The sequence below is a fragment of the Rhinoraja longicauda genome, chromosome 18 (genome assembly GCF_053455715.1).
Source record: "Rhinoraja longicauda isolate Sanriku21f chromosome 18, sRhiLon1.1, whole genome shotgun sequence".
Lineage (NCBI taxonomy): Eukaryota > Metazoa > Chordata > Chondrichthyes > Rajiformes > Arhynchobatidae > Rhinoraja > Rhinoraja longicauda.
In genome coordinates, this window is record NC_135970.1 from 16,706,631 (window position 1) to 16,731,703 (window position 25,073).

General features: G+C 40.5%; 1 protein-coding gene across 1 annotated transcript in view; it reads left to right on the forward strand.

Annotated features, from left to right (window-relative positions):
• Nucleotides 1-25,073, forward strand: part of ptprja (protein tyrosine phosphatase receptor type Ja) — a 187,452-nt gene that overhangs the window by 145,285 nt on the left and 17,094 nt on the right. Inside the window, exons 19-28 of the mRNA XM_078414890.1 lie at nt 33-326; nt 3,093-3,239; nt 6,406-6,607; nt 6,972-7,090; nt 8,108-8,195; nt 9,613-9,663; nt 11,597-11,678; nt 13,854-13,944; nt 15,674-15,747; nt 18,030-18,164. Of these exons, the coding sequence (XP_078271016.1) occupies nt 33-326; nt 3,093-3,239; nt 6,406-6,607; nt 6,972-7,090; nt 8,108-8,195; nt 9,613-9,663; nt 11,597-11,678; nt 13,854-13,944; nt 15,674-15,747; nt 18,030-18,164 (1,283 nt within the window). The remainder of the gene's footprint in view (nt 1-32; nt 327-3,092; nt 3,240-6,405; nt 6,608-6,971; nt 7,091-8,107; nt 8,196-9,612; nt 9,664-11,596; nt 11,679-13,853; nt 13,945-15,673; nt 15,748-18,029; nt 18,165-25,073) is intronic.

Consider the following 25,073-nt stretch of genomic DNA (forward strand, 5'->3'; position numbering starts at 1 on the left):
ATTATACCAATGCGAGTTTTTGTTTCTTGTAGATGCAGCTGCAATTAATTCTTCTTCTCTGAGCTGTAAAGGTGTGAACCGCAAGCCTGTGCTTAATCTGACGTGGGCATGCCCAAGTGGACTGAACACCGGCTTTACACTCCAAGCAAAACAGAACTTTGACGTTGTAATAAATGGAACCAGTGCAGCGTGTATTTCAAATAGAAAGCATCAATACAACCTGAGCAATGTTGAATACTCTACAAACTATATTGTCAGCATCACCACCTTGTCATGTGGCTCCCCAAGTACACCAGTCAGTATAGACTGTACATCTGGCATTACACGTAAGTGAACTCTCTCACTCTGTCCAAGGGGAATGAATGGGTGTGGTTCAAAAATATTATGGTAAGAAGACTTCCCTGAATCATACAGAATATGCATTTGACTTGTTATTTTCTTTTAAAACCAATTTCTGTCATATTTTGTTTAAAAGCATGAAGATAGCGGGTGCGAGAAATTTGAAATAATATTAGTAAGTGCTGGAAATATTCAACAGATCAGCCAGTACCTGTGAAGAGTATTCATGTTTTGGGTCAAAGACCCATCTTCAGAATAAGGAGCAAATATTTTTACTTTTTTTTCCTGGACCAAGTGACTCATATATATTGTACATTGCTAGTCTTTTAAATACCTCTCCTTCGCTATTTTTTCCTGCATCTCTTGATATTTATCCTTTCACATGACATTGTTTCTTTGTGAAGAACTCAGTAATTATTTAATAATATAGCTACAAACTCTATTTGCAAAGGTTTCCTCTTTGAACCGTAATGCAATCTATATTTTCCTTTACAATCCTTTCATTTTATCCAAAAACAACATGTGTCATTTATTTCCTCTCACTTCTGGGCACTTTAAATCTGCGCTATTTTATGAATGGGACACTTATGATGCCTCCTTTTCTTATTGTTACATTGTAACGTTGGTTTCTGTATCATTCAGGATGCCCTGGTTTGATACTATTTCATTTTCCTTTGAATTAATGTATTTCAGGATGCTCTGCTTTTATACTATTTCATCTTCTTTTGAATTAATTTGTCCATTGAAGGGCACCTATTTCTTATTTGCTGCTCACGTGCCACTTTTTATTTCCAGTGGATCTGAATCAAACCCATTTATAGTCCCTTAAATTTACTATTTTGATTATTGTTGCATTTTCATTATTTTAGTTTGCTTTTTACTTCACTCCTATCTGACTTTCCCACCATTTGGATATCCCTGCATTCTCATGGTAATATGTCTCCCTGACTTCAAGCACTTTTGTGGGGGGATTTTTATGGGTAATTTTCCTTGTTCCCTTCCTACTAAGTGCCTAATTCTGTAAATCCACATCTCACTATAAATGAAAGAACAAAGTATGAATGCAACAACAAAAGAGAAAACAACAAATAAATAATTCAGGGAGAAATATTACCTTGGCTCTGGTTGAATACTCCATTGATTCCATCTGTACTTCACACTACCTCACCAGCATAATCAGGAACCACTCTTGCCCCAGTCACACCCTCTTCTGCCCTCTCCCCTCGGGCAAGAGGTACAGGTTTGAAAACGCATATCTCCAGATTCAGGGACAGGTGCTTACCAGTTGTTATCGGGTAACTGAACTGTCCTCTCAACAGCTAGAGTGCAGTCCTGGCCTTCCATCTACCTCATTGGAGAACTTTGAACTATCTTCAATCAAACTTTATCTTACAATAAATGGTGTACTCTTTATCCTTTATCTGTACAATGTGGACAGCTTGATTGTAATCATGTATAGTAAAAGAAAATAACTGCAGATGCTGGTACAAATCGAAGGTATTTATTTACAAAATGCTGGAGTAACTCAGCAGATCAGGCAGCATCTCAGGAGAGAAGGAATGGGTGACAAGAAGGGTCTCGACCCTAAATGTCACCCATTCCTTCTCTCCTGAGATGCTGCCTGACCTGCTGAGTTACTCCAGCATTTTGTGAGTAATCATGTATAGTGTTTGACTGGATAGCATGCAACAAAAGCTTTTTGTGCAGATCTTGGTATATGTGACAATAATAAACTAAACTAAACTGGGATGTTAAATACCTATTCAATCCCAGAGATCAGCAGACATAGAACAATACAAGCAGGAATAGGACCATCAGTCCACAATTTTGTGCTGAACATGATGCCAAGACCAACTCTTATCTGCCTGCACATGATCCATATCCTTCCATTCCCTGCATATCATGTCCCTGTCCAAAAGGCTCTTAAATGCCACTATCACATCTGCCTCAGCTGCTACTACTGACAGTGCGTTCTAGGCGCATTGCTATCTGTGCGCCTCACAATTTTAAATGCCTCTATCGGGTCTCCCCTCAACCTCCAGCATTCAAGAGAAAACAATCCAAGTCTGCCCAACCTATCTTTGTAGCTAAAATTCAGAGGCAATTATACAAAAGTTGCAAGTGATTTTAAGTCTGAAACTTTGCATGCCGTGTTCATGGCCAGAACATTGATCACCAAACTTAGCATTCTCCATGTGGTAGAACTGTGTTGAATTCAGGAAGATCAAAGCAACATTTTGCTAAGGCTTTGGCAGATGAAGGTAACCAATCCAGCTGAAGGGTAGGTCAGGTGATCAGAGGGTATAATGAATAATCTCACGGCTTCCAATGATAAATCAGACAACATTGTCTCTGATAGCACTCATTTGAGATTCTCTCTAAGGTGCACTAATAGAGTTGTATAAAAGTATTTATGCCACATCCATCAAATGCAATGAATCCATCTTCAATAAATAGGAGCAAGAAAGAAAGGCAACAGAAACTTTACCCACAGAGTAATGAGGGCTTTGAAATAGGCTGTCGGGTAAAGTAATTGACATTAAAAAACAATTTGGGATGTTTTTACTGGTGAAAATAAAGGAAGGATATGGAGAACAAAGAATAATGAGCGCAATCCATTAATAAGAAGCAATGTTTTTTGTTTGTAAGTTCTAAAAAGTTTGTATATTCTAAAATCCCTCCTCTTGTTAATCATGTACACAATACATTCAGTGTAATGTTGTGTTATTTGACAATATCCAATTCATTTCCAGTTCCTCCGCAACCTCTTAATAAATTAGAATTACTAAATCTTGATGTCACTCACAATTCAGTGCGGTTCAGTATCAGAAGAGAAGCATTTAATTCTACCAGCGGTCCAATTTTGACAGTTGCAGTGATTGTTACAAAAGATGAAAGTGGTAAGTACTTAGTTTTTAATCTTTATCATCCTTTTCCTGAGGAGATTAATAATTACTCAGTGATCATCTTGGCAAACGATTTGCAGCACATACTGCACCAGAAGGCAAAAATACCCGTGGCCCAGAATTTATTTTATTTTTATCTTAGACTGGCTACCAATCCTCAGCAAGTGATTAGATCTTTTAGTTTGTAAAATAGATTGCCAAACATTTAGAGAATACCCTGATTGTGCCTGAACAGTGCAGGAACCAGGAAGATTGGAGCTAAACCTGACCAAACTTTTGACAGATATGCTGGTCTTTGTTGGTTGCTGGTGTTTGACAGATATGCTGGACATGATGTAACTACATGTCATAGATTCGTACAACAGAGAAATGGGCACTTCGGGCCACTCCGTCCACGCCATCTGCGATGTTTATTAACACTAATCCTATTTGTCCGCATTGTATATCTCTCTATGCTTCTCCATTTCAAGCAGCTGTCCATATCCCTTCGAAGTATTGCAATTATATCGACCCCACAGTCAAAAAGGCCCAACAGAGGATGTACTATCTGCGGCAACTGAGGAAACACAATCTGCCACAGGCAATGATGGTCCAATTCTAAATCATTGCTATCATTGAATCTGTCCTCACCTTCTACATCATGGTCTGGTTTGGCTCATCCACCAAGCACAATATCCAGAGGCTGCAACGGATTGTTCGCACAGCTGAGAAGGTTGTTGGCTGCAACCTTCCCCCCATTAACGAACTGTACACTGCAAGGGCCAGGAAGCGAGTGGGCAAGATCATCTCTGACCCCTCTCACCCTGGCCACAAACTCTTTGAAGCACTTCCCTCTGGAAGGCGACTCCGGACTGTCAAAGTAGCCACAGCCAGACATAAAAACAACTTTTTTTCCACGAGTGATCGTTCTACTCAATAACCAAAGTCTGTAGTCTTTTTTTTGCTCTGGTTTATTTTCACCTACATGTTTAGACCGTAATGGTGTATCCTTATTGTTTTGATGTGTTTATGCTTTATTCTTAATTGTTAACTGTATGTTTGTGTTGTTATTTGTGAGCGAGCACCAAGGCACATTCCTTGTATATGCATATTTGGCCAATAAACTTATTCATTCATTTTCCAGCTGAAGGGTAAATTTTAGTTTTACTGGCACAAATTAATTGGGTACCATTGCTACGTTCTTCAGGGATGAAAATTGACATCAATGCAGATGGGTCAACAAGTAGTTGAACATTACAGATGCCTTGTTTGGTCTATTGACTAATATTGAAGTAATATTGAAATAGTATTTGCCTACTTTACTGAACACTGAAAATGATCTGTAGGCTCATAATGTAATTATTCATAATGCAATTACTTAGAAATAAACTGTGATTGATGTAACTACATGTCATAGAATCGTACAACAAAGAAATGGGCACTTTGGGCCACTCCGTCCATGCCAACTGCGATGTTTATTAACATTAATCCTATTTGTCCGCTTCTCCAATTCAAGCAGCTGTCCATATCACTTCGAAGTATTGCAATTACATCTACCTCCACCACCTCCTCTGACAACTCATTTCAGATATTCACCATCTCTGAAAAACTCCTTTAAAAGTTATGCCCTCCTTAAATGTATGCCCTCTAGTTCGAGACTCCCTTGCACTTGAGAAAAGATTCTATCTATCTTATCCATAATTATATAAATTTTGTGCTGCCGCCTGTAATGTAATTGGTTTAAACCACACTGGTTTGTTTTATGGTGCCATGTATGAGTTATGTTATCATAAAAATAACACCCAACCTCTCAAAGATGATGCCTGTAGGGGCAGAGGAGACCTGTACAAGAGGGACAGGTTTAGCTGGAGAGTGGACAGAGAAGATGTACAAGGATGTTGCCTAGATGTACAAGGATGTTGCCTAGACTCGAGGGTCTGAGCTACAGGGAGAGGTTGGGCACATTAGAAACATTGAAAATAGGTGCAGGATAGGCCCTTCAAACAGGCACCGCCATTCAATATGATCATGGCCTACGCCATTCCTGCTTTCTCCCCATATCCCTTGATTCCGTTAGCCCTAAGAGCTATATCGCTGTCTTGAAAACATCCAGTGAATTGCCCTCCACTGCCTTCTGTGGCAGAGAATTCCCCAGATTCACAACTGTCTGGGTGAAAAAGTTTTTTCTCATCTCAGTCTGAAATGGCCTACCCCTTATTCTTAAATTGTGCCCCTGGTTCTGGACTCCCCCAACATCGGGAACATTCTTCCTGCATCTAGCCTGTACAATCCCTTAAAAAATTTGTATAAGATCCCCTCTTATCCTTCTAGATTCCAGTGAATATAAGCCCAGTCGATCCATTCTGGGCAGGCTACTACTTCATTCCTTGGAGTGAAGAAGGGTGAGCAGTGATCCTATGAAGGTGTATAACTTCATGAGGGGAATAGATAGGATGAATACACAAACTCTTTTCCCAGGGTGGTGGAAATCAAGAAATAGAGGGCATAGGTTTAAGGTGAGTGGGGGATGATTTAATAGGATCCTGAGGGGGCAGCTTTTTCACACCAAGAATAATGGGTATGTGGAATGAGTTGCCAGATGAGGTTGTTGAGGCTGCCACAATAACAACATTTAAAAAGTTTTGACAGGTGCATGGGTAAGAAAGGCAAAGAGGATTATGGGCTGCACACGGATGAGTACTTGGGACCAGCTTGGATGTGACCTCTTAGTTGGCGTGGATATGTTGGGGCAAAGTGCCTATTTCCATTCTGTTTGATTCTGTGACTCTGATCAACTGTATGTTTAAATTTCCAATTGTGCTGAGAGTATTTTTGATTGCAGTTGTTAGTTTGGTTGTGAAAAAGGTCCAAAGTAGATCATATTTATTTAAAACCAAAAGATTAAATAACTTGTGGGTTATCACTCTTGAGTAATTGTAACTATGGAAAATATTAAGCTGAGCATTTTCATGTTTTGTAATAATGACATTGTATGCCTCTTGATTGCAGAGGCAAGGAAAAAAACAATTCTATTGAAGTATTTAGAAGGTTTGGTTAGTTAAATAAAGTTGATATGAAGGGAATTGTATAGGTGATGAACGAAAGGAATCAAATTGATGGATGAGGTGTTCTTAGCTCAGTCTATGCTTTATGTTCTTAAGATTGTTATTATGTTTTGCAGAAAATGCTCCTAATGCCAAAGATCTGGCAACGGCATTTAGCCCTGGTATATTTACCTACGTGACACAAGTGATAGAATTGCAAGCTGTTCCTCAAAACACCAGAGTAGATGCTCAGACAGATCCCATCTCCATCAATGTAGGAGATAATATTCAAAGTATGGGCTATATTAACCAGGAACTAACTCCTTTGACCGGTTATCGGTAAGTTCTGTTATGATCGTACATCTTAAGTGGCTTTATGAAAATAACTCTGCTATATGATATGCAATGTGATATGATTTATGAACCATGGAATTCTTCATTCATCCTTCAATCTCTCCGGTCTTTTAATAAATAAATAATTTAGGCGACTTCGTGTGACATATGATGCCTGTTGAGTAAACTCACTGTTATTGTTACCCCTAACAATGAATCTCTCGCTGTCTTGAAAGTTGTTAGCCCAAATGCAACAAAAATATTCTTCCGAAGCTATTGAATTTGAACTGTGCAGAATTCCAGTAAACAATCTTCAATCTCCAGATGGCAGTGTTTTCTCTCACACGCTTTGCTCTGTGCTTTATTTCAGATTTAGTTTGGCTGGATTTACAAGAATAGAATATAACGAGGAGAAGAAAATTGATACAAACAAATCCTTGTATTCAACATATGAATATTCACGGATAATTAATTTGAAGCAAGATCCAGGTTTATATGAATTAAGATTTATTTCCTGCATTGTTGGAGATTTTACTGAAGTTATTTGCCCTTTTTTGCTGCATTTCCTTTTTTCTATGTTGTAAGCCTCTTAGCGTTCCCTTACTCCCCAGTATTACTCGTCTCAAGAGCCATCGTTTGCTTCTTCGGATCCCAGGTTTGGAGGAAAACCAGTTGTTGCTTTCAAGTGACTTATTTTTAATTTTCACTTCCCCATCCATCTCTTCAGGTTCTTGTGGAGTGTTAAGTGACTCAAAGTATATTAAAGATTCATTAATTTGTACTGCATAAGCTTAATTGTTCAATGATTCTACATCTAGCAATGAGAGAGAGTTTTCACCAAATCAGTCTGGGCTCAGTTTTAACCCATGTTTCAAGGATCAGACACTGAATAATCAATGTCTTGGTAATAATTCACAATGCAGTTCCCTTCTTGAAATTATGCGCAGATCCAACAGTGATTGTTCCGGGACCCTTGGTTCCAGACGTTTTCTAGATTATCCATTTTGCGGGCCCAACAGAGGTCACTGCCTTCGAGAGGAGTCGAATGGTCTGCCTAGGCCGCTGAGGGCTTGAGATACCAGCTCACAAAGTTGGCCTGGGATCTGCCAACTCCAGCTGGGCCAGTGTTCCAGAGCCACAGCCACAGGGGGCAAATTCAACCCGCCGATCAGCCGCGGAAGTTACAATGAAGTTGAGATCGGCTGCCTCATCCGGCTTGGGCACCACATTTTTGGAGGCTTTCAAGTGTATTGTAATTTTATCTGGATTAAAGGAGGTGAAGGGCCGAGAGTTGTTAGAAAATTGGTAGTGGACCTGTAATTTAAACAAAGGAACGATTAAATTAATTCATTTTTATTTCTATTATTACATGCATACAAAATCAGACAACCCAAATTCTAACATTCTTGTCACAGTTGTTACAGGCAATTGTAATTCGAACAAAGTTTTTTCTAACTTTTAGATGCCGTGCCATAAAGTCTCAGGACTTTGACTTGTCTATTGCAGGTGTCATTATTGGAGCTGTGGTTGGAACTATCCTGGGTGCACTTGTCATAATTACCCTGGCAATACTGCTTATTTGGTGGAAGAAACGGTAAGCTATGTCCTTGATTGTTCGGCAGTTGCATTTGTGTCTAATCGGCCATGATCTGTACTTTCAATCAGATAATATAACTTATCTGAAAGAGGCCTTTCTCTAGATTTGTGCAGAAAGAATGAAGTGTCTGCTCAATTAAATTTAAATCCAGTTTCCACATAAATGATTCAAGCAGTTTCATATCATACAAAAGTGTAACAGACAATTTGTCTGGTGGTTGAGTAGGTGTGGAACCAAGTCGAGTCCACCAGAATGTGCCCAATCTGTAAATCAATTAACCTCAATGGATCTCAGTAAGTATAATACAAAGATCAATAGTTTCTAACATAGTAGCAACCACCACACCTTGCAGGCTCCTTGTACGTTGGTGGTGATTTGTAACAAAGGCTAATCAGGACAAGGATGAGCTCAGCAGGACTAATCTTCTACTACTCAACCAATTGTTTCAGCTCAACAGTGTCATTTTGAATTTCTGCTTGGCAGTGACTGGACAGGGGTTAGTTTAGAATTTCCTTTCACTCCCCTCCAGTAGTAAGTTTTACAGCACTGATTAATGATGTACCTGAACTGGGTCAATCTTAGAAAGGAAAGCATTATTGATCTTGGAAGTGATTTACACAATCCAATAACTAGTTGCTCTAAGGCAAAGCCTACACATTACAACAATGGCAAATTACTTACCAAAGAGAATGCTGTCCAATATCTGTTCAAACATTGCCTACTGGCAGTGGATAAAGCACAACAGACGTTTTGATTTAATAAAATTACAGCATTTGTCCCTAATTATGAAGGAACTGGATTACTATATAGGTCATTGCAGTCGCCGTATATTTTACTGTCTCGGTGTCAAAGTGGCATTGTAACCAATAAAAAATGCAGAAAAAAGCATTCTTTTTTGGTAATGAAAAAAGCTGAGAGGTGATGGTTTTGCTGTTTTATGGATGCTGAAGACACAAGATTATTGTAACAATAGTAGGCTAGCATAGTAGGCTAGCATAACCAGAGGCTACATTTAAAATGGAGTGGGCGGGGGTATTTTTTTAACTTATCCTCAGTACATTATTTGTGCTAGGAGTGATAAATGTACAGCAGGCCTCCTGTGGAATTTGCAGCTAGTTGAATTAAGCCATTCAAATACAAGTTAATTAGATCGTAAAGAAAAGAATGAGGGAGGGTCACTCAATATGATAATATGAAGTATTATATAATATATACTAGTTGATAGTGATAGACTTTCAGTGTTATTCAGCAAGTACCTTTCCATTGCCATATTTCACTACAGTGGCCCTCGAAGGCAAGATGAGCATAAGGCAACACTGTGGAAACTAGACATACTAATGGAATCACAATAAACTTTGACTAACCAGTTGTGATATGTACCAGTAATCAACCTATTTTTCCTGTCTGTTCACAGAACAAAGTCGAACAACAAGAATTTAACCCAACTTCCAATTCCAAATATGAGGTAACTTTTATTGGGTACACAAACCAAGGGCTGGGGTTACGCATATAGAGCAACTTTGAAATCGAAAAGAAAATGCCCGAGGTTGATGTAAATCTGGACTTAATGTTTAACTTGAGTTCTGTGGTCCTTGAATTTGTAAGACAATGATGAAGGTTCCATGGATTTAATTTTCGGCAAAAATAATGAGTTAGAACGAGACATGATATGGTAATTATTCAAATCCAACAGCAATGCAGTGAAAGAAGCCATGTGTGGAGTTTTTGTGGAGTAAGAGAGGAGAGTGCATAATTGCACTGATTAAGATTTAAGTGTAGAAACATTCCATTTCTTGGCTGATGAACAAAAGAAGACTTGTGTAGGGAGTTATCTATAGGCCTCCTGATAATAGAGGGAATCTGTAGAATGTATGAATGCAATGATTGGATTAACCTTGCAAAATTAAAATTCTTTTAATGAGAGGCTCCAAATGTCATATTGATTGACAATGTAACTCAAACAAAACAATTATTTTTTTTGCCCACAATCAAGAATCAGCAAATTCTTGGACATGGCTGCAGTAAATTCTAGAGCTGCTTGGTTGGTAAAATGCAGCATTGTAGAATGACAATGGTCAGGGTAATCTGGTAAAATGGAGAGCAATACTCGGAGATTAGCGCATTCTCTCACCCACCAATTTCCTGGCATGCAAGCTTTAAAGTATTTTTAAATTATTTCTGGTAATGAAATATATTAGTCAACAATTAACTCTCTCTTTCTCCCTCCCCCCCCCCCCCCCCCCCTTTTTCAACAGGGTAGCAAGAAAGTAAGTATCAGTCTTAATTTTCTAACTTGGCAACTTTTTCATAGTTTGCATTCAATTGCGCTGTCATACTATTTAAACACACCTGTGAGCAATAATCATTTGGGAAAAATGGACCATAGAACCATTTTGAAACTGTTAGTTTGGAGAGGGTCATTGATGGGGAGATGGGGAAAAGGGAGAAGGTAATCCAGGTTATAATTGCTTTGTAAAAATTCATAACCACGCATAGAATGTAGCATTTGACTGAAGCAAACATTGAAGACCACTCTACAGGTTAACCCATGATACATCCATTAGAGTAATGGAAATTCACCCTTGCATAATTTATAACTCATTGGGGAGGGGGGGGGGGTAATATTAATGAATAAACACTTTTTTCTATTTGCGTTTCTTGACAAAAAATTATAATGCAGCCCGTTTTCTAGGAATGCAGTCGCTGCTGTGATATGGGAGTTGTCTATATTGTGTCAAAACATGGTATTCTGGAAACCACACAGTCTCACGTGTGGACCATGTGGAAAGCATACAAGTGGTGGTAAAATAGGATTGTTTAATCTTGGCACCAGAAAAGTGCGATGGTTGTTCATTCTCTCACTTGGTTTCAGTGTAAATGGGTGTATTTACAGAAACCTGCATTAATCTGACCTGAAAGTATTTAGAAGTATAAGAAAAGGAAGCTTTGCTTCTCAACTGATCTGTTTGTTACTGATTCAACAGGTCAGGCAGCATCTCAGGAGAGAAGGAATGGGTGACGTTTCGGGTCGAGACCCTTCTTCAGCCTGAAGAAGGGTCTCGACCTGAAACATCACCCATTTCTTCTCTCCTGAGATGCTGCCTGACCTGCTGAGTTATTCCAGCATTTTGTGAATAAATACCTTTGATTTGTACCAGCATCTGCAGTTATTTTCTTACATTACTTGTTTGTTACTGATGGTAATGAGGTGGTGGGATCTTTACATTGCATCTAACCTGCACTGAATCGAACCACAGATAAAGGATACTGACAGGTTTTTTTTGTTTCCTAGCAATGTTTTTTTTTAACCTGGAGGACTAAAACTTAATAAAATTATTGACATATCCAAAATTCTCAGTCCTGAGGAATAATTTGCTATACATTGGTATTTCTTACAGTGCCATCAATGTGGATTACTTTGAAGGATATTTCAGCAAGCAACATGCTGACTCTGATTGCGGATTTGCTGAAGAGTATGAGGTGCGTTACAAATCCATCCATGTGTTTCTGTTCATTCTGATATAGTGCATTCTTTCCACATCTATGTCAAGTCATCTTTATGGCAAAATCAAAAGTTTCCCCTTGTTTTCATCAAAACACTTGTTTTGGCACCCCAGTATTTACAGTGTTACTATCTAATGTTCCACTTCTATAAAATGTAACCACCCTGATAGCCTCTCCCACCACAGTTTACTTATTGGCAGAAGAATTCACAAGTCCATCTCCAACTTTTTATTGGATGAAGAGACTGACAGCCATGGATGGCACAGTAAGGTGGAGATCCAGAGTCAGCGATGTGTTTGCTTGATCATTGTTTCTCCTCTTTTGCGAATCATACTTTCCAAACATGAGCAAATAAACACATTGTTAACATGTTGTGGGATCGGGTTCTGGGCCCTCATCAACACTCCTGCACTGCTAGTGTAACAAGTGCTATTTTGGCCTTGACACCTAATCAGGAGTCCATTCCAATTTAGTGCTAGTGCACTGGAGGAGCATAATGAAACATAAAACATGAAACAGTACAGCATTGGACAACCCCTTCAGACCACAATGTGTATGCCAAACATAAGAGGCAAGAGTGGATGTTACGCTGCTGGGGAATGATGCAGGAGAAGTGATAATGAGAAATCTAGAAATGGCAGAGGAATTGAATAACTTTTTTGCATCAGTCTTCGCAGTGGATCACACCAGCAGTGTGCCTGCAATCCTGGAGAGTCAGGGGATGGAAGTTAGTGAAGTGGCGATTCCTAAGGAGAAGGTGCAAGGAAAACTGAAAGGTCTGAGGGTGGAGAAGTCACCTGGACCGGATGGACTGCACCCCAGGGTTCTGAAGGAGGTGGTCTCGGAGATTGTGGAGGCATTAGTTGTGATATTTCAAGAATCACTAGAGTTAGGAGTGGTTCTTGAAGATTGGAAAATTGCAAATATCACCCCACTGTACAAGAAAGGAGCAAAGCAGAAGAGTGGAAACTATAGGCCGGTTAGCCTGACATTGGTAAGATTTTAGAGTCAATTATGATGGATGAGGCTACGCAGTACTTGGAAGTTCACGATAAAATAGGCCAAAGTCAGCATGGTTTTGTGAAGGGAAGATCTTGTATGACGAATCTGCTGGAGTTCTTTGAGGAAGTTAACAGCAGGACAGACAGAGAGGAGGCTGTGTGTTTACCTAGATTTTCAGAAGGCTTGCGATAAGGTGCCACATGTCAGGATGCTAGGGAAGACAAGAGCCCATGGTATTGAAGGGGAGATACTAGCATGGATATTGGGTTGGCTGGATGGCAGAAGGCAAAGAGTTGCAATAAAAGGCACTTTTTCAGATTGGCTGCCAGTGACTAGTTGAGTTCTGCAAGGGTCGGTGCTGGGGCCACTTCTCTTCACGTTGTATATTAATGATTTGGATGAGGATTGAAGGCTTATTGGCCAAGTTTGCAGATTATGCTAAGATAGATGGAGGGGCAGGCAGTGTAGAGGCAGCAAGGACACTGCAGAAGGACTTGGACAGGTTAAGAGAGTGGGCAGAGAAATGGCTGAGGAAATTCAGTGTAGCAAAGTGCAGAGTCATGCATTTTGGTAATAAAAATAAAGGCGTAGATTATTTTCTAAGTGGAGAGAGAATCCAGAAATCAGAGGTGCAAAGGGACTTGGGAGTGCGGTTGCAGGACTCCCAAAAAGTTAATTTGCAAGTCGACTTGGTAGTAATCTGCAATTCAATGCTCGCATTTATATCAAAAGGACTGGAATGCAAAAACAGAGATGCAATGCTGAGGCTCTATAAGACGCTGGTAGTACTGTGAGCATGTTTGGGCCCCATATCTGAGGAAAGATGTACTGGCTCTGGAGAGGGTCAAAAGGAGGTTTACAAGAATGATTCCAGGAATGAGTGGGTTAGCATATGATGAGCGTTAGACAGCACTGGGCCTCGACTCGCTGGATTGTAGAAGGTTATGGGGGGATCTCATTGAAACTTACAGAATAATGAAAGGCATAGATAGTGTGGATGTGGAAAGGATGTTTCCACTGACAGGAGAGTCCAGCCATGATTGAATGGTATAGTAGACTCGATGGACCAAATGTCCTAATTCTATTCCTATAACCTGTGAACGTGATAATGATATGTTAAACAAACGCACTCATGTCTTTCCTTTTCAGGAGCTAAAGACAGTCGGAACAATGCAGTCAACACAAGTCTCCCAGCAACCTTTGAACAAGCCTAAGAATCGTTACAATAATGTTTTGCCTTGTAAGTGATCTTGAGTGTGCATCTGGCTGACTGCACATTTCTCTCTGTTCATCTTTTTCTCACTCAGCCAGAAATATTTTCCTTACCTACTTATGTTTCCTTATGTGTCAATTAATCTTTTTCCATACTCTGCTCTTTCTATTTTTGCTCACATCATTACTCGATATTACCCTTGTGTCCATACTGTAAGCCACAGATAGATTAATGATAACAATGCTTGAAGCCATTGCCCCTTTTGGAATGGAATCTGGGTAACTATGGCTTAGGATGATGGAATACATTGCTTTGTTTTTGGTTTTATTTGGTTGAGACAGCCCTTCCAAATCTTCCTGCAGCTCGTTCTCCTGCTTTCACCACCATAAAACCTTCTGAGTGGAATTACCATGCCCTTTGCAAGAGCTGTTAATTTTGAAAGGGAATCCTACCATCAAAATAGAACATGCCCCTGTCTGTTACGGCTTGTTCATTTTGGTATCACCTGCAGCAGGGTAAAAACTAATTGAAGGGTTGTGACTCAGATGCAATTCATGTCCATTCCAATTTTGGGAATACAAAGTTACACATCAAGCATTGCCATATTGTTATACGTTGAATCCCCAATATCAGCGAATAGACACAAAAAGCTGGCGTAACTCAGAGTTTAGAAGGTCCTACTGTAGTTGCCCTGGTGAGACCGCACCTGGAGTATTGTGTGCAATTTTGGTTGTCTGATTTGAGGTAGGACATTATTGCTATAGAGGGAGTGCAGCGTACGTTCACCAGGTTAATTCCTGAGATGGCGGGACTGACATATGATAAAAGAATGGGTCGGCTGGGCTTGTATTCACTGGAATTTAGGAGGATGAGAGGGGATCTTATAGAAACATATAAAATTCTTAAAGGATTGGACAGGCGAGATGCAGGAAAAATGTTCCTGATGTTGGGGGAGTCCAGAACCAGGGGTCACAGTTTAAGAATAGGAGGTAGGCCATTTAGGACTGAGATGAGGTAAAACCTTCACCCAGAGAGTTGTGAATCTGTGGTATTCTCTGCCACAGAAGGCAGTGGAGGCCAATTCACTGGATGTTTTCAAGAGAGAGTTAGATTTAGCTTTTCGGGCTAAAGGAATCCAGGGATATGGGGAAAAGCAGGAAAGGTTTTTGTGCGATTACATCTGCACTACTTTGTACAGTATTGGCCTTGATGTTTATAGATGGATGTTAATTGCATTACCACAGTTCAGAGAATTACCAGACTAATACTTGGAATGGCTATGTTATCTTATAAGGAAAGGTTGGACAAGCTTGGCTTGTAAGCAAGTATAGAAGCACGGAGAGGGGCTGGATTGAATTGTATAATATCCTGAAGGGTGGATGTTGAGAGGATGTTTCCTCTTTTGGAGGGAAAGCTAGAACAAGAGAGCACTGCTTAAAAAATAGGTTAAATATTTTCTCTGGGGATCCTAAGTCTTTGAAACTCTGAAAGTAGTGGAAGCAAAGTCTCTGAATAGTCTCTGAATATTTTAAGGAGAGAAGAATAGATTCTTGACAAACAAAATAGAAAACTGCAGGTTACAATTCCTACAGCCGTATGCATTGCAAAATAGTACTGCATCTGAGATGACTTGATCATGCTGCAGTGTCTGAGAAAATGCCAATGCCATTAACAAATTGAGCAGCTATAGATCTGTGCTGTATATCCTTTGATGTTTTATAACATGTAATATATTTGTCTTTCTATTTGTTTCTAGATGATAACAGTCGAGTTAAACTCTCTGTCACTTCAGATCCATCCAGTGATTACATCAATGCTAATTTCATGCCTGTGAGTTACATTAATTAATTCTGTATAGAATTGGATGTAAGTTGTGATAAGTTCATAATTCACTGATGATTTGAGATCAGAGGATGTATAAGGTCTGGAAAAGTAACACAATGGTGAGCAAACTGATTACAAATTCAGAAAAACATACGGTGAAGGTAATAATTCACATTTGGAGAAAAAGATTAACAGGGACTGTTTATAAATTATTTGAACTCTAGATATTACCATAATGTTCCAAGTACACCAAATTGAAATATATTCAGCAGGGCTGTGACCGAAGGTGTTCATAGACAAGAAATAATTATTTCATCAGAAAATGAATTTCAATATATATTTATCATATCATATCATATCATATATATACAGCCGGAAACAGGCCTTTTTGGCCCTCCAAGTCCGTGCCGCCCAGCGATCCCCATACATTAACACTATCCTACACCCACTAGGGACAATTTTTACATTTACACAGCCAATTAACCTACATACCTGTACGTCTTTGGAGTGTGGGAGGAAACGAAGATCTCGGAGAAAACCCACGCAGGTCACGGGGAGAACGTACAAACTCCTTACAGTGCAGCACCCGTAGTCAGGATCGAACCTGAGTCTCCGGCGCTGCATTCGCTGTAAAGCAGCAACTCTACCGCTGCGCTACCGTGCCGCCCTTTATGTTTGGTGATGCTTTTTGGTGAGGAGTGTGTGGAAGTCACTTCTTCGGAAATGAATCTAAATGGAATAGAGGTGCTAGGTGAACAAATTAAAGTAGCAGTGCAGGTTAATCAATTCATAAAGTACTACAAACAATGGAACATCATTTAGGAAAGGTTGAAGTTCAGAACTAGAGATGTGACCTGCTAAATTATAGGAAGGAATAGGAATATTTTATTGTCAAATGTGACTAGGCACAGTGAGATTCTTTGCTTGCATACACAATGTATACAAATAGCAGCCACTTATGGTGCTGACAAAGTTACAAAGCACGTAGGCTCACCCTTTTTTTCTTCCCCCTCCCCCCAACAGTTCCCCCAGCCGGGTCCCCATTGTCCATTATTCCCCCCACCTCCCTCAAGGCGGTCCCCCCACGCCGTTCCACGTTTTTAAAATCAATTTTCCGCGCTTTTTGCATGGTTTCCGCGTTTTTCACTTTGCCAAATAAACGGAGAAATCGGATCGAAAAAAAGAAAGGAAAAAAAACGACTTGTAACGAACACTAGGGTTCCGCGAGAAATCCCCCCCCCCCCCTCCCACGGCCCTGTCAATTCGGTCGCTAGAGGTTCCGCGAGAAATCCCCCGCACAGTGGAAGTCTTCCCGAAAATGTGGCACCTAGGCTGGGCAGGGGAGCCAATCTCGACCTCATCGGGACTTCCACAGCCGATCGGTGGGTTGAATTTGCAACCTGAAACTCTAGCCCAGCTGGAGCCAGCAAATCTATTCCCATAGCCGACTTCCTTGGCCTGTTGGATAAACCAGCAAAGCTCTGGAACCAAGAGTGCCAGAAAATCAGTGGTGGAACTGTAATGAGTAAATATTAAATGCAAGTGGAAGATTGTATAACTAAATTAATTAAGACAGGGTTAAAATATAAAACACAGCAGAAAAGCCAATTACCACCTTTTTGGGCTGGTTATCAATTAATGTGCGAATTTACTTCAAAATGTTATTAGTGTGCAGTGACATGTTCACATTATTTTGTAATGTTAGTTTTTACTTTGAAATGCACTAAAAGAGGCTTGAAACGGGTAATTTTGTGTGCACATTTTCAAAAATGTTGACCCCCGTTGTACGCCTCTGCAAGCAGTCGGCTCTTTTCCTCTTTGTATTTAACCTCACTCACATGCTGCCTATGGCGGTCCTCCACGCTCTCATCGACCCTTCGACCATGGCATCGCCGCCGCCACGAGGCTTCACTACCACCGAGGCCCCGTCGTCGCGAGGCTTCACCGCTGCCACCACCGAGGCCTAACCGCTGTCGCCGCCCCATTTCAGGCCTCGGTGGTTGCGACCCAGGCCCTAGCCATGGGCTCCGTCGGCTGCTCCACCGACCTGGACTTCGGCCCTGGCCAGGCCCCGACCTGGGCTTCTATGTGGCGATTATGTGGGCCTTGACACGGCTACAGAAAGTAATTTGTGGTGGTAGATACCAATTGGCCACCCAGCATCAGGAAGTTGAACTTTCTGTTGCCCCCTGTATTTTTGTCATGAGTTTCTGAATAGTACTTTTCATGTTTTATTACAGATTGTTTAAAATCATAATAATTTAATCTGATGAATTATTTCCTCTTAGGGATACCAATCGAAGAAAGAGTTCATCGCTGCACAAGGACCATTGATGAATACAGTGAGCGATTTCTGGAGAATGATTTGGGATCAACGTGTACCAGCTATTGTCATGCTTACCAAGTGTGTAGAGCAAGGAAGGGTATGTGAATCATTTTCATTTTTACAGATATTTGAAATACTTCCCATTTTCTTGCAGATGTAAAACAAATTCTAGCACTTTTACTCAGCATGAGTAGGTGGGACGAGTGTAGTCGCCATAGCCAAGTTGGGCTGAAGGGCCCATTTCCATGTTGTATGATTTTGTGACTGAGCTGGATGTTAATATTCTACAGCAGGGTCTACACTTTCGACTTATCAGTCAGAGGTCGAATGAACCTGAATAAGATGACGCCCATCTTGAATGCTGCATTTAGACAGGAGCTTCCTGCTATTATGGCCATGTAGTTTTACATTTGCAATTGTGTTATTTATTCAGAACATCAAATAATACCAATTTTAATGGAAACAAATTTCAAAGGCAAAGTGTGAACGTCACTACATCATCTGTTTAACACATGCAATAGAGGAGGAATTTTCACCCCAGGTCTTGGAACCAAACAATGAGAGCCATTTTTAATGCAAACAAACAGGAAAAACCCGCCCATTCCCTTGAATCTGATTATCAGATTAGTATGTTGGGGCGGCACGGTGGCGCAACGGTAGAGTTGCTGCCTTACAGCGAATGCAGTGCCGGAGACTCAGGTTCAATCCTGACTACGGGTGCTGTACTGTAAGGAGTTTGTACGTTCTCCCCGTGACCTGCGTGGGTTTTCTCCGAGATCTTCGGTTTCCTCCCACACTCCAAAGAAGTACAGGTATGTAGGTTAATTGATTGGGTAAATGTAAAAATTGTCCCTAATGTGTGTAGGATAGTGTTAATGTGCGGGGATCGCTGGGCGGCGCGGACTTGGTGGGCCGAAAAGGCCTGTTTCCACGCTGTATCTGAAATATGAAATAATAAAATATGAAATATGTTGGCAAGAATTGCATCAACAATATAGCCTGTAAGAAGCTCTTTCCTACCAGTTGCTGCCACACTCTGGTGTTTTTGATTATCCTTCATCCCATTCTAACTTAAAGATAATGTGGGATCTCATGAAGGAGATGAATTCAGCTGCTCATGTGAAACAAAGACAAGCTCCCAGACACAAAGAAGACCATTCTTGCACTGAGGCATTGCATGTCAGGCAAGGAAAAAGGCCATTTGTGAGCCAATCTTGATCGTGTCAGTGAGAGCCAATAGATCTGTGAAATATGAGAAGATGACAGATAGATATGTAGGTTAAATGGCTTCTGTAAATTGTCCGCAGGGTGTAGGATGCGAAAATGGGATAACACAGAACAAGTGTATGGTCATTAATGGTCAGTGTGGGCTTGGTGGGTTGAAGAGCTTGTTGCCATGCTGCATATCTTTAAAAAAACTATTGCTGCCTCTAAGGAGTCTCTGTATGGTAAGTTTAATTAGCTGAGGATGAATTGTCAGTCTCCTTGTTTAGAAGAGTACCGCCACCTTGGAGAAGGAACTCGCCTGTTCAGCCTCTTCAGTCTGAAGAAGGGTCTCGACCCGAAACGTCACCCATTCCTTCTCTCCTGAGATGCTGCCTGACCTGCTGAGTTACCCCAGCATTTTGTGAATAAATGCCGTCGCCTGTTCAGCTTGATAAGTGCAGCTTATTATTCTGCAGTGGTCAGGAAGGATATCCTGATGGGAAGTTTCAATGGGCTCTGGGGTGAAATATTAAGGAGCATTAAGGATTTCCTGAACAATCTGTTTAATTACTGAGACTTTTATATTTTTTCTCTTTTTTAAATTTTTTTAATTTAATTTTTTAAATTTTTGAAAAGCATATGTACAAATAGAAATAAAAGACACATTTGTTACAGAGTTCTTACATAGCTTCAATTTTTAAATTTTTAAAGCGAGAAAATAAAAAATTAAGAAGAAAGGAAAAAAAATACCAAAAAAAAAACTATAAACTATTGGGAAGAGAGAATAAGAGGATTAAAAAATATATATAACTATAAAAATTAAAGCGAGTAGATCCAGGAGACAATAACCACAGTTGTACATCCAACCCTTAACTCAAGTTTCAACTTTTAATTTAAAATTTTTATTTTAGTCCTATGCCAAACCCATTTACTTTTCTAAAAATTCAATAAATGGAGACCATATTTTAAAAAATAACTCGGGTTTGTCAATTAAGGCAAATCTTATTTTTTCCAAATGCAGGGTCTCTGTCATTTCCGTAGTCCACATTTTAATTGTGGGGGTTATTGGTTTTTTCCAAAATTTAAGTATTAATTTTTTCGCAGTTATTAGACTGTAATCAAGAAAATGTACCTGACTTGTTGTAAAGTTTGTAGTATGTTCTGATAATCCTAATATAATTAATTTTGGATCCATATCCAATTGCTTGTTGATAACTTTAGAAACTATTTAAAAAATCTCCAACCAGAAGTTTTGCATTTTTATACAAGTTACGAAAATATGAGTTAAATTAGCTTCTTGAAATTGACATTTATCACAAATAGGAGAGATACTAGGAAAAATCCTATTTAATTTCGTCTTCGAATAATGTAATCTATGTATTATTTTAAATTGTATTAAGGAATGTCTAGTATTTAATGAACATTGGTGTATATGTTGTAAACTTTCATCCCATATATCTTGCATTATGAATTGATTCAATTCGTCCCATGCTCGTCTATAAGATTCTGATGACGGAATGTCAGTGTCTAGAAGAGTATTATAAATAAAGGATATTAATTTATTTGCATTATAATGTCGATTCAGGCATACATCAAGTGTTTCTGGACCTCTAAACTTATATACAATACAATACAATACGCTTAAATATACCTGGACTATCTCTGACATCTCCCTCCCGTTTCTGGACCTCACCATCTCCATCACAGGAGAAAAATTAGTGACGGACATTTATTACAAGCCCACCGACTCGCACAGCTATCTGGACTACACTTCTTCCCACCCGGTCCCCTGCAAAAAGTCTATCCCCTACTCCCAATTCCTCCGTCTACGCCGCATCTGTGCCCGGGATGAGGTGTTTCAGACTAGGGCTTCCGAGATGTCCTCGTTTTTCAGAAAACGGGGCTTCCCCTCCTCCATTATAGATGAGGCTCTCACTAGGGTCTCTTCTACATCCCGCAGCTCCGCTCTTGCTCCCCATCCCCCCACTCGCAACAAGGACAGGATCCCCCTCGTTCTCACCTTCCACCCCACCAGCCAGCGGATCCAACATATCATCCACCAACATTTCCGTCACCTACAACAGGACCCCACCACTGGCCATATCTTCCCATCCCCTCCCCTCTCTGCATTCCGCAGAGACCGTTCCCTCCGCAACTCCCTGGTCCACTCGTCCCTTCCTACCCAAACCACCCTAACCCTGGGCACTTTCCCTTGCAACCGCACGAGATGCAACACCTGTCCCTTTACCTCCCCCCTCAACTCCATCAAAGGACCCAAACATTCTTTCCAGGTGAGACAGAGGTTCACCTGCACCTCCTCCAACCTCATCTATTGCATCCGCTGCTCTAGATGTCAACTCATCTATATCGGCGAAACCAAGCGCAGGCTCGGCGATCGCTTCGCTGAACACCTGCGCTCGGTCCGCATTAACGCCACTGATCTCCCGGTGGCCCAGCACTTCAACTCCCCCTCCCATTCCCAGTCTGACCTCTCTGTCATGGGCCTCCTCCAGTGCCATAGTGAGGCCCGCCGGAAATTGGAGGAGCAGCACCTCATATTTCGCCTGGGCAGTTTGCGGCCCGGTGGTATGAACGTCGACTTCTCCAACTTCAGATAGCTCCTCTGTCCCTCCCTTCCCCTCCTCCTTCCCAGATCTCCCTCTATCTTCCTGTCTCCACCTATATCCTTCCTTTGTCCCACCCCCGACATCAGTCTGAAGAAGGGTCTCGACCCGAAACGTCACCCATTCCTTCTCTCCCGAGATGCTGCCTGACCTGCTGAGTTACTCCAGCATTTTGTGAATAAAACAATATAATATATCTTTATTATCATTGTACCCAGGGGTACAATGAGATTGGGAATGCGCCTCCCATACGATGCAATAATTTAGGTAATTTAGACAGCAGCAACCCAACGAAACGAAACAGTTGTAACAGTTTTGGACAGGGTAAAGTGCAAGTTGATCTATGCGTTGTGGCCATCCGGCTCAGCAGGACCGGTTCATAGCAGCTATGGCCCTGGGGATGAAGCTGTTCCTGAGTCTGGAGGTGCGGGCATAGAAGGCCTTGTATCGTCTGCCCGATGGAAGGAGTTCGAACAGACTGTTGCAGGGGTGTGAAGAGTCTTTGTGGATGCTGGTGGCTTTTCTGAGGCATCGTGTGTTGTAGATGCCCTCCAAGTCTGGTAGCTGTGTTCCGATGGCCCTCTGAGCTCTATGGACTACCCGCTGTAGAGCTTTCCTTTCTGCCTCCGTGCAGCTGAGGTACCACACAGGGATGCCATGTGTTAGGATGCTCTCTATGGTGCAGCGGTAGAAGGTCGTCAGCAGCTGTTGGGGTAGACCAGACTTTTTCAGTGTTCTTAAGTAGAACAGTCTTTGTTGTGCCTTCTTGACCAGCGCAGCAGTGTTATTGGACCATGTTAGGTCCTCCGAAATGTGAGTGCCCAGAAACTTGAAGCTGGACACTCTCTCCACACTGTCCCCGTTGATAGAGATCGAGGCATATTCCCCGTTATGTGACCTACGGAAGTTGATGATCAGCTCCTTGGTCTTGGTGGTATTTAGGGACAGGTTGTTATCTGAGCACCAGTCCGACAGGTTCTGCACCTCCGCTCTATAGTTTGTTTCATCCCCGTTGGTGATCAGCCCGATCACCGTTGTGTCATCTGCAAACTTGACAATGGTGTTGGTGTCGAATGCAGGAACACAGTCGTGTGTGAAGAGGGAGTAGAGCATGGGGCTCAAAACACAGCCCTGTGGTGTGCCGGTACTCAGGGTGATAGTGGAGGACAGGTGCGGTCCCATTCTCACTGCCTGCGGTCGTTCCCGCAGGAAGTCCAGGATCCAGTCACATAATGACGAGCTGAGGCCTAGCTGGTGGAGTTTGGTGAAGAGCTTGGTGGGGATGACCGTGTTGAAGGCGGAGCTATAGTCTATGAATAGCATCCTCACGTACGTGCCCTGTCTCTCTAGGTGAGTCAGGACAGTGTGAAGAGCCAGAGAGATGGCGTCCTCTGTGGATCTATTTGCCCTGTATGCAAATTGATGTGGGTCCAGTGAGTCAGGGATGCTGGATTTGATGTGTGAGAGGACCAGCCTCTCAAAGCATGTGTATTCTTGCATGTGTAATTTTACATAGTCTCTAAATTGTAAATATCTAAAATAATTATTAACATGTAATCCGTACTTCTGCTGTAAATCCTGAAAAGAAAGAAAAGTTCCCTTATGATAAAGATCTCCCACCCTTTTAATTCCATAACTTTTCCATTGAGCAAATCCTCTATCTAAGACAGACGGTTTAAAAGAAGGGTTATTCGCAATAGGAAGGAAAACAGATAATTTACTCAATTTTAAAGTAAGATTTAATTGTTTCCAGGTACGGATAACACTGTGTATAATGGGATTACCTCCATATGTTTTTTTATTTAAATTTATTGGAGCTAAGAGGATCGCACCAATATCAAATGGTAAACAATCCTCTTTCTCCATCTTTAACCAATCCGGTTGTTGATCAGAATCATCCAACCAGCAGGTTATATTTTTAATATTAACCGCCCAATAATAAAATAAGAAGTTAGGTAAGGCAATTCCTCCATTAGTTTTAGACTTACATAGATGTCTTTTATTTATTCTATGAGTCTTGTAGTCCCAAATAAAATTAGTAACAATTGAATCAATTTTTTTAAAAAACTTTTTTGGAAGATAGATCGGAATTGCTTGAAATAAGTATAGTAGCTGTGGGAGAAAGATCATCTTTATAGCATTACTACGACCAACTAATGATATAGGAAGTGTTTTCCAAAATTGGATATTTCTGTGTAATTTAGTGAGTAAAGGAGGAAAATTTAATTTAAATAAAGTATATTTCCTAGTCACGTAAATTCCAAGATATTTAAACTTTTCATAGGCAATTTTAAAAGGAAATTGTTGAAGTATGGCCGGATTATGCTCCATTATTGGCATAATTTCACTTTTGTACCAGTTAATTCTATAACCTGAAAATGAACCAAATTGAGTTATGAGATTTAATAAATTCGGAATGCTAATTTCTGGCTTTGTAATGTATATTAATACATCATCCGCATATAAAGAAATTTTATTGGTTGTATGTTTAGTGTTATAGCCGTGAATATCTGAATTTGATCTAATACTCTCAGCAAGTGGTTCTATAATAAGGGCAAATAGAAGCGGGGATAGTGAACATCCTTGTCTACAACCCCTAGATAAATGAAATTTGGATGACAGCATTTGATTAGTTAATATTCTAGCTGTTGGGGATGTATATAAAAGTTTTACCCATGAACAAAAATTTTCACCTAATTGAAATTTTTCCATCACTGAAAAAAGATAGGGCCATTCTACTTGATCAAATGCTTTTTCAGCATCTAGCGAGATGATTGCTAAATCTTCGTTTAATAGTCTATTTGAATATATTATATTGAACAAGCATCTCAAATTGAAAAATGAATATCGTTTGGCTATAAAGCCTGATTGATCGGGGTGTATCAATTTATCTATAACTAGACTTAATCTATGAGCTAAGATTTTTGCTAATATCTTCTGATCAGTATTTAAAAGAGCTATCGCTCTATACGAACCAGGGTCTTCAGAATCCTTATCTTTTTTAGGAATGAGGATTATTGTTGATTCAGTCAGAGTTTGCGGTAATCTCTGTTGTTTAAAGGCGTGACTATATACAGTTTGCAAACGTGGAGAGATCAAATCACTAATTTTTTTATAAAATTCATTATTTAAGCCATCAGGGCCAGGAGTCTTCCCATTTTTCATGGATTTAATGG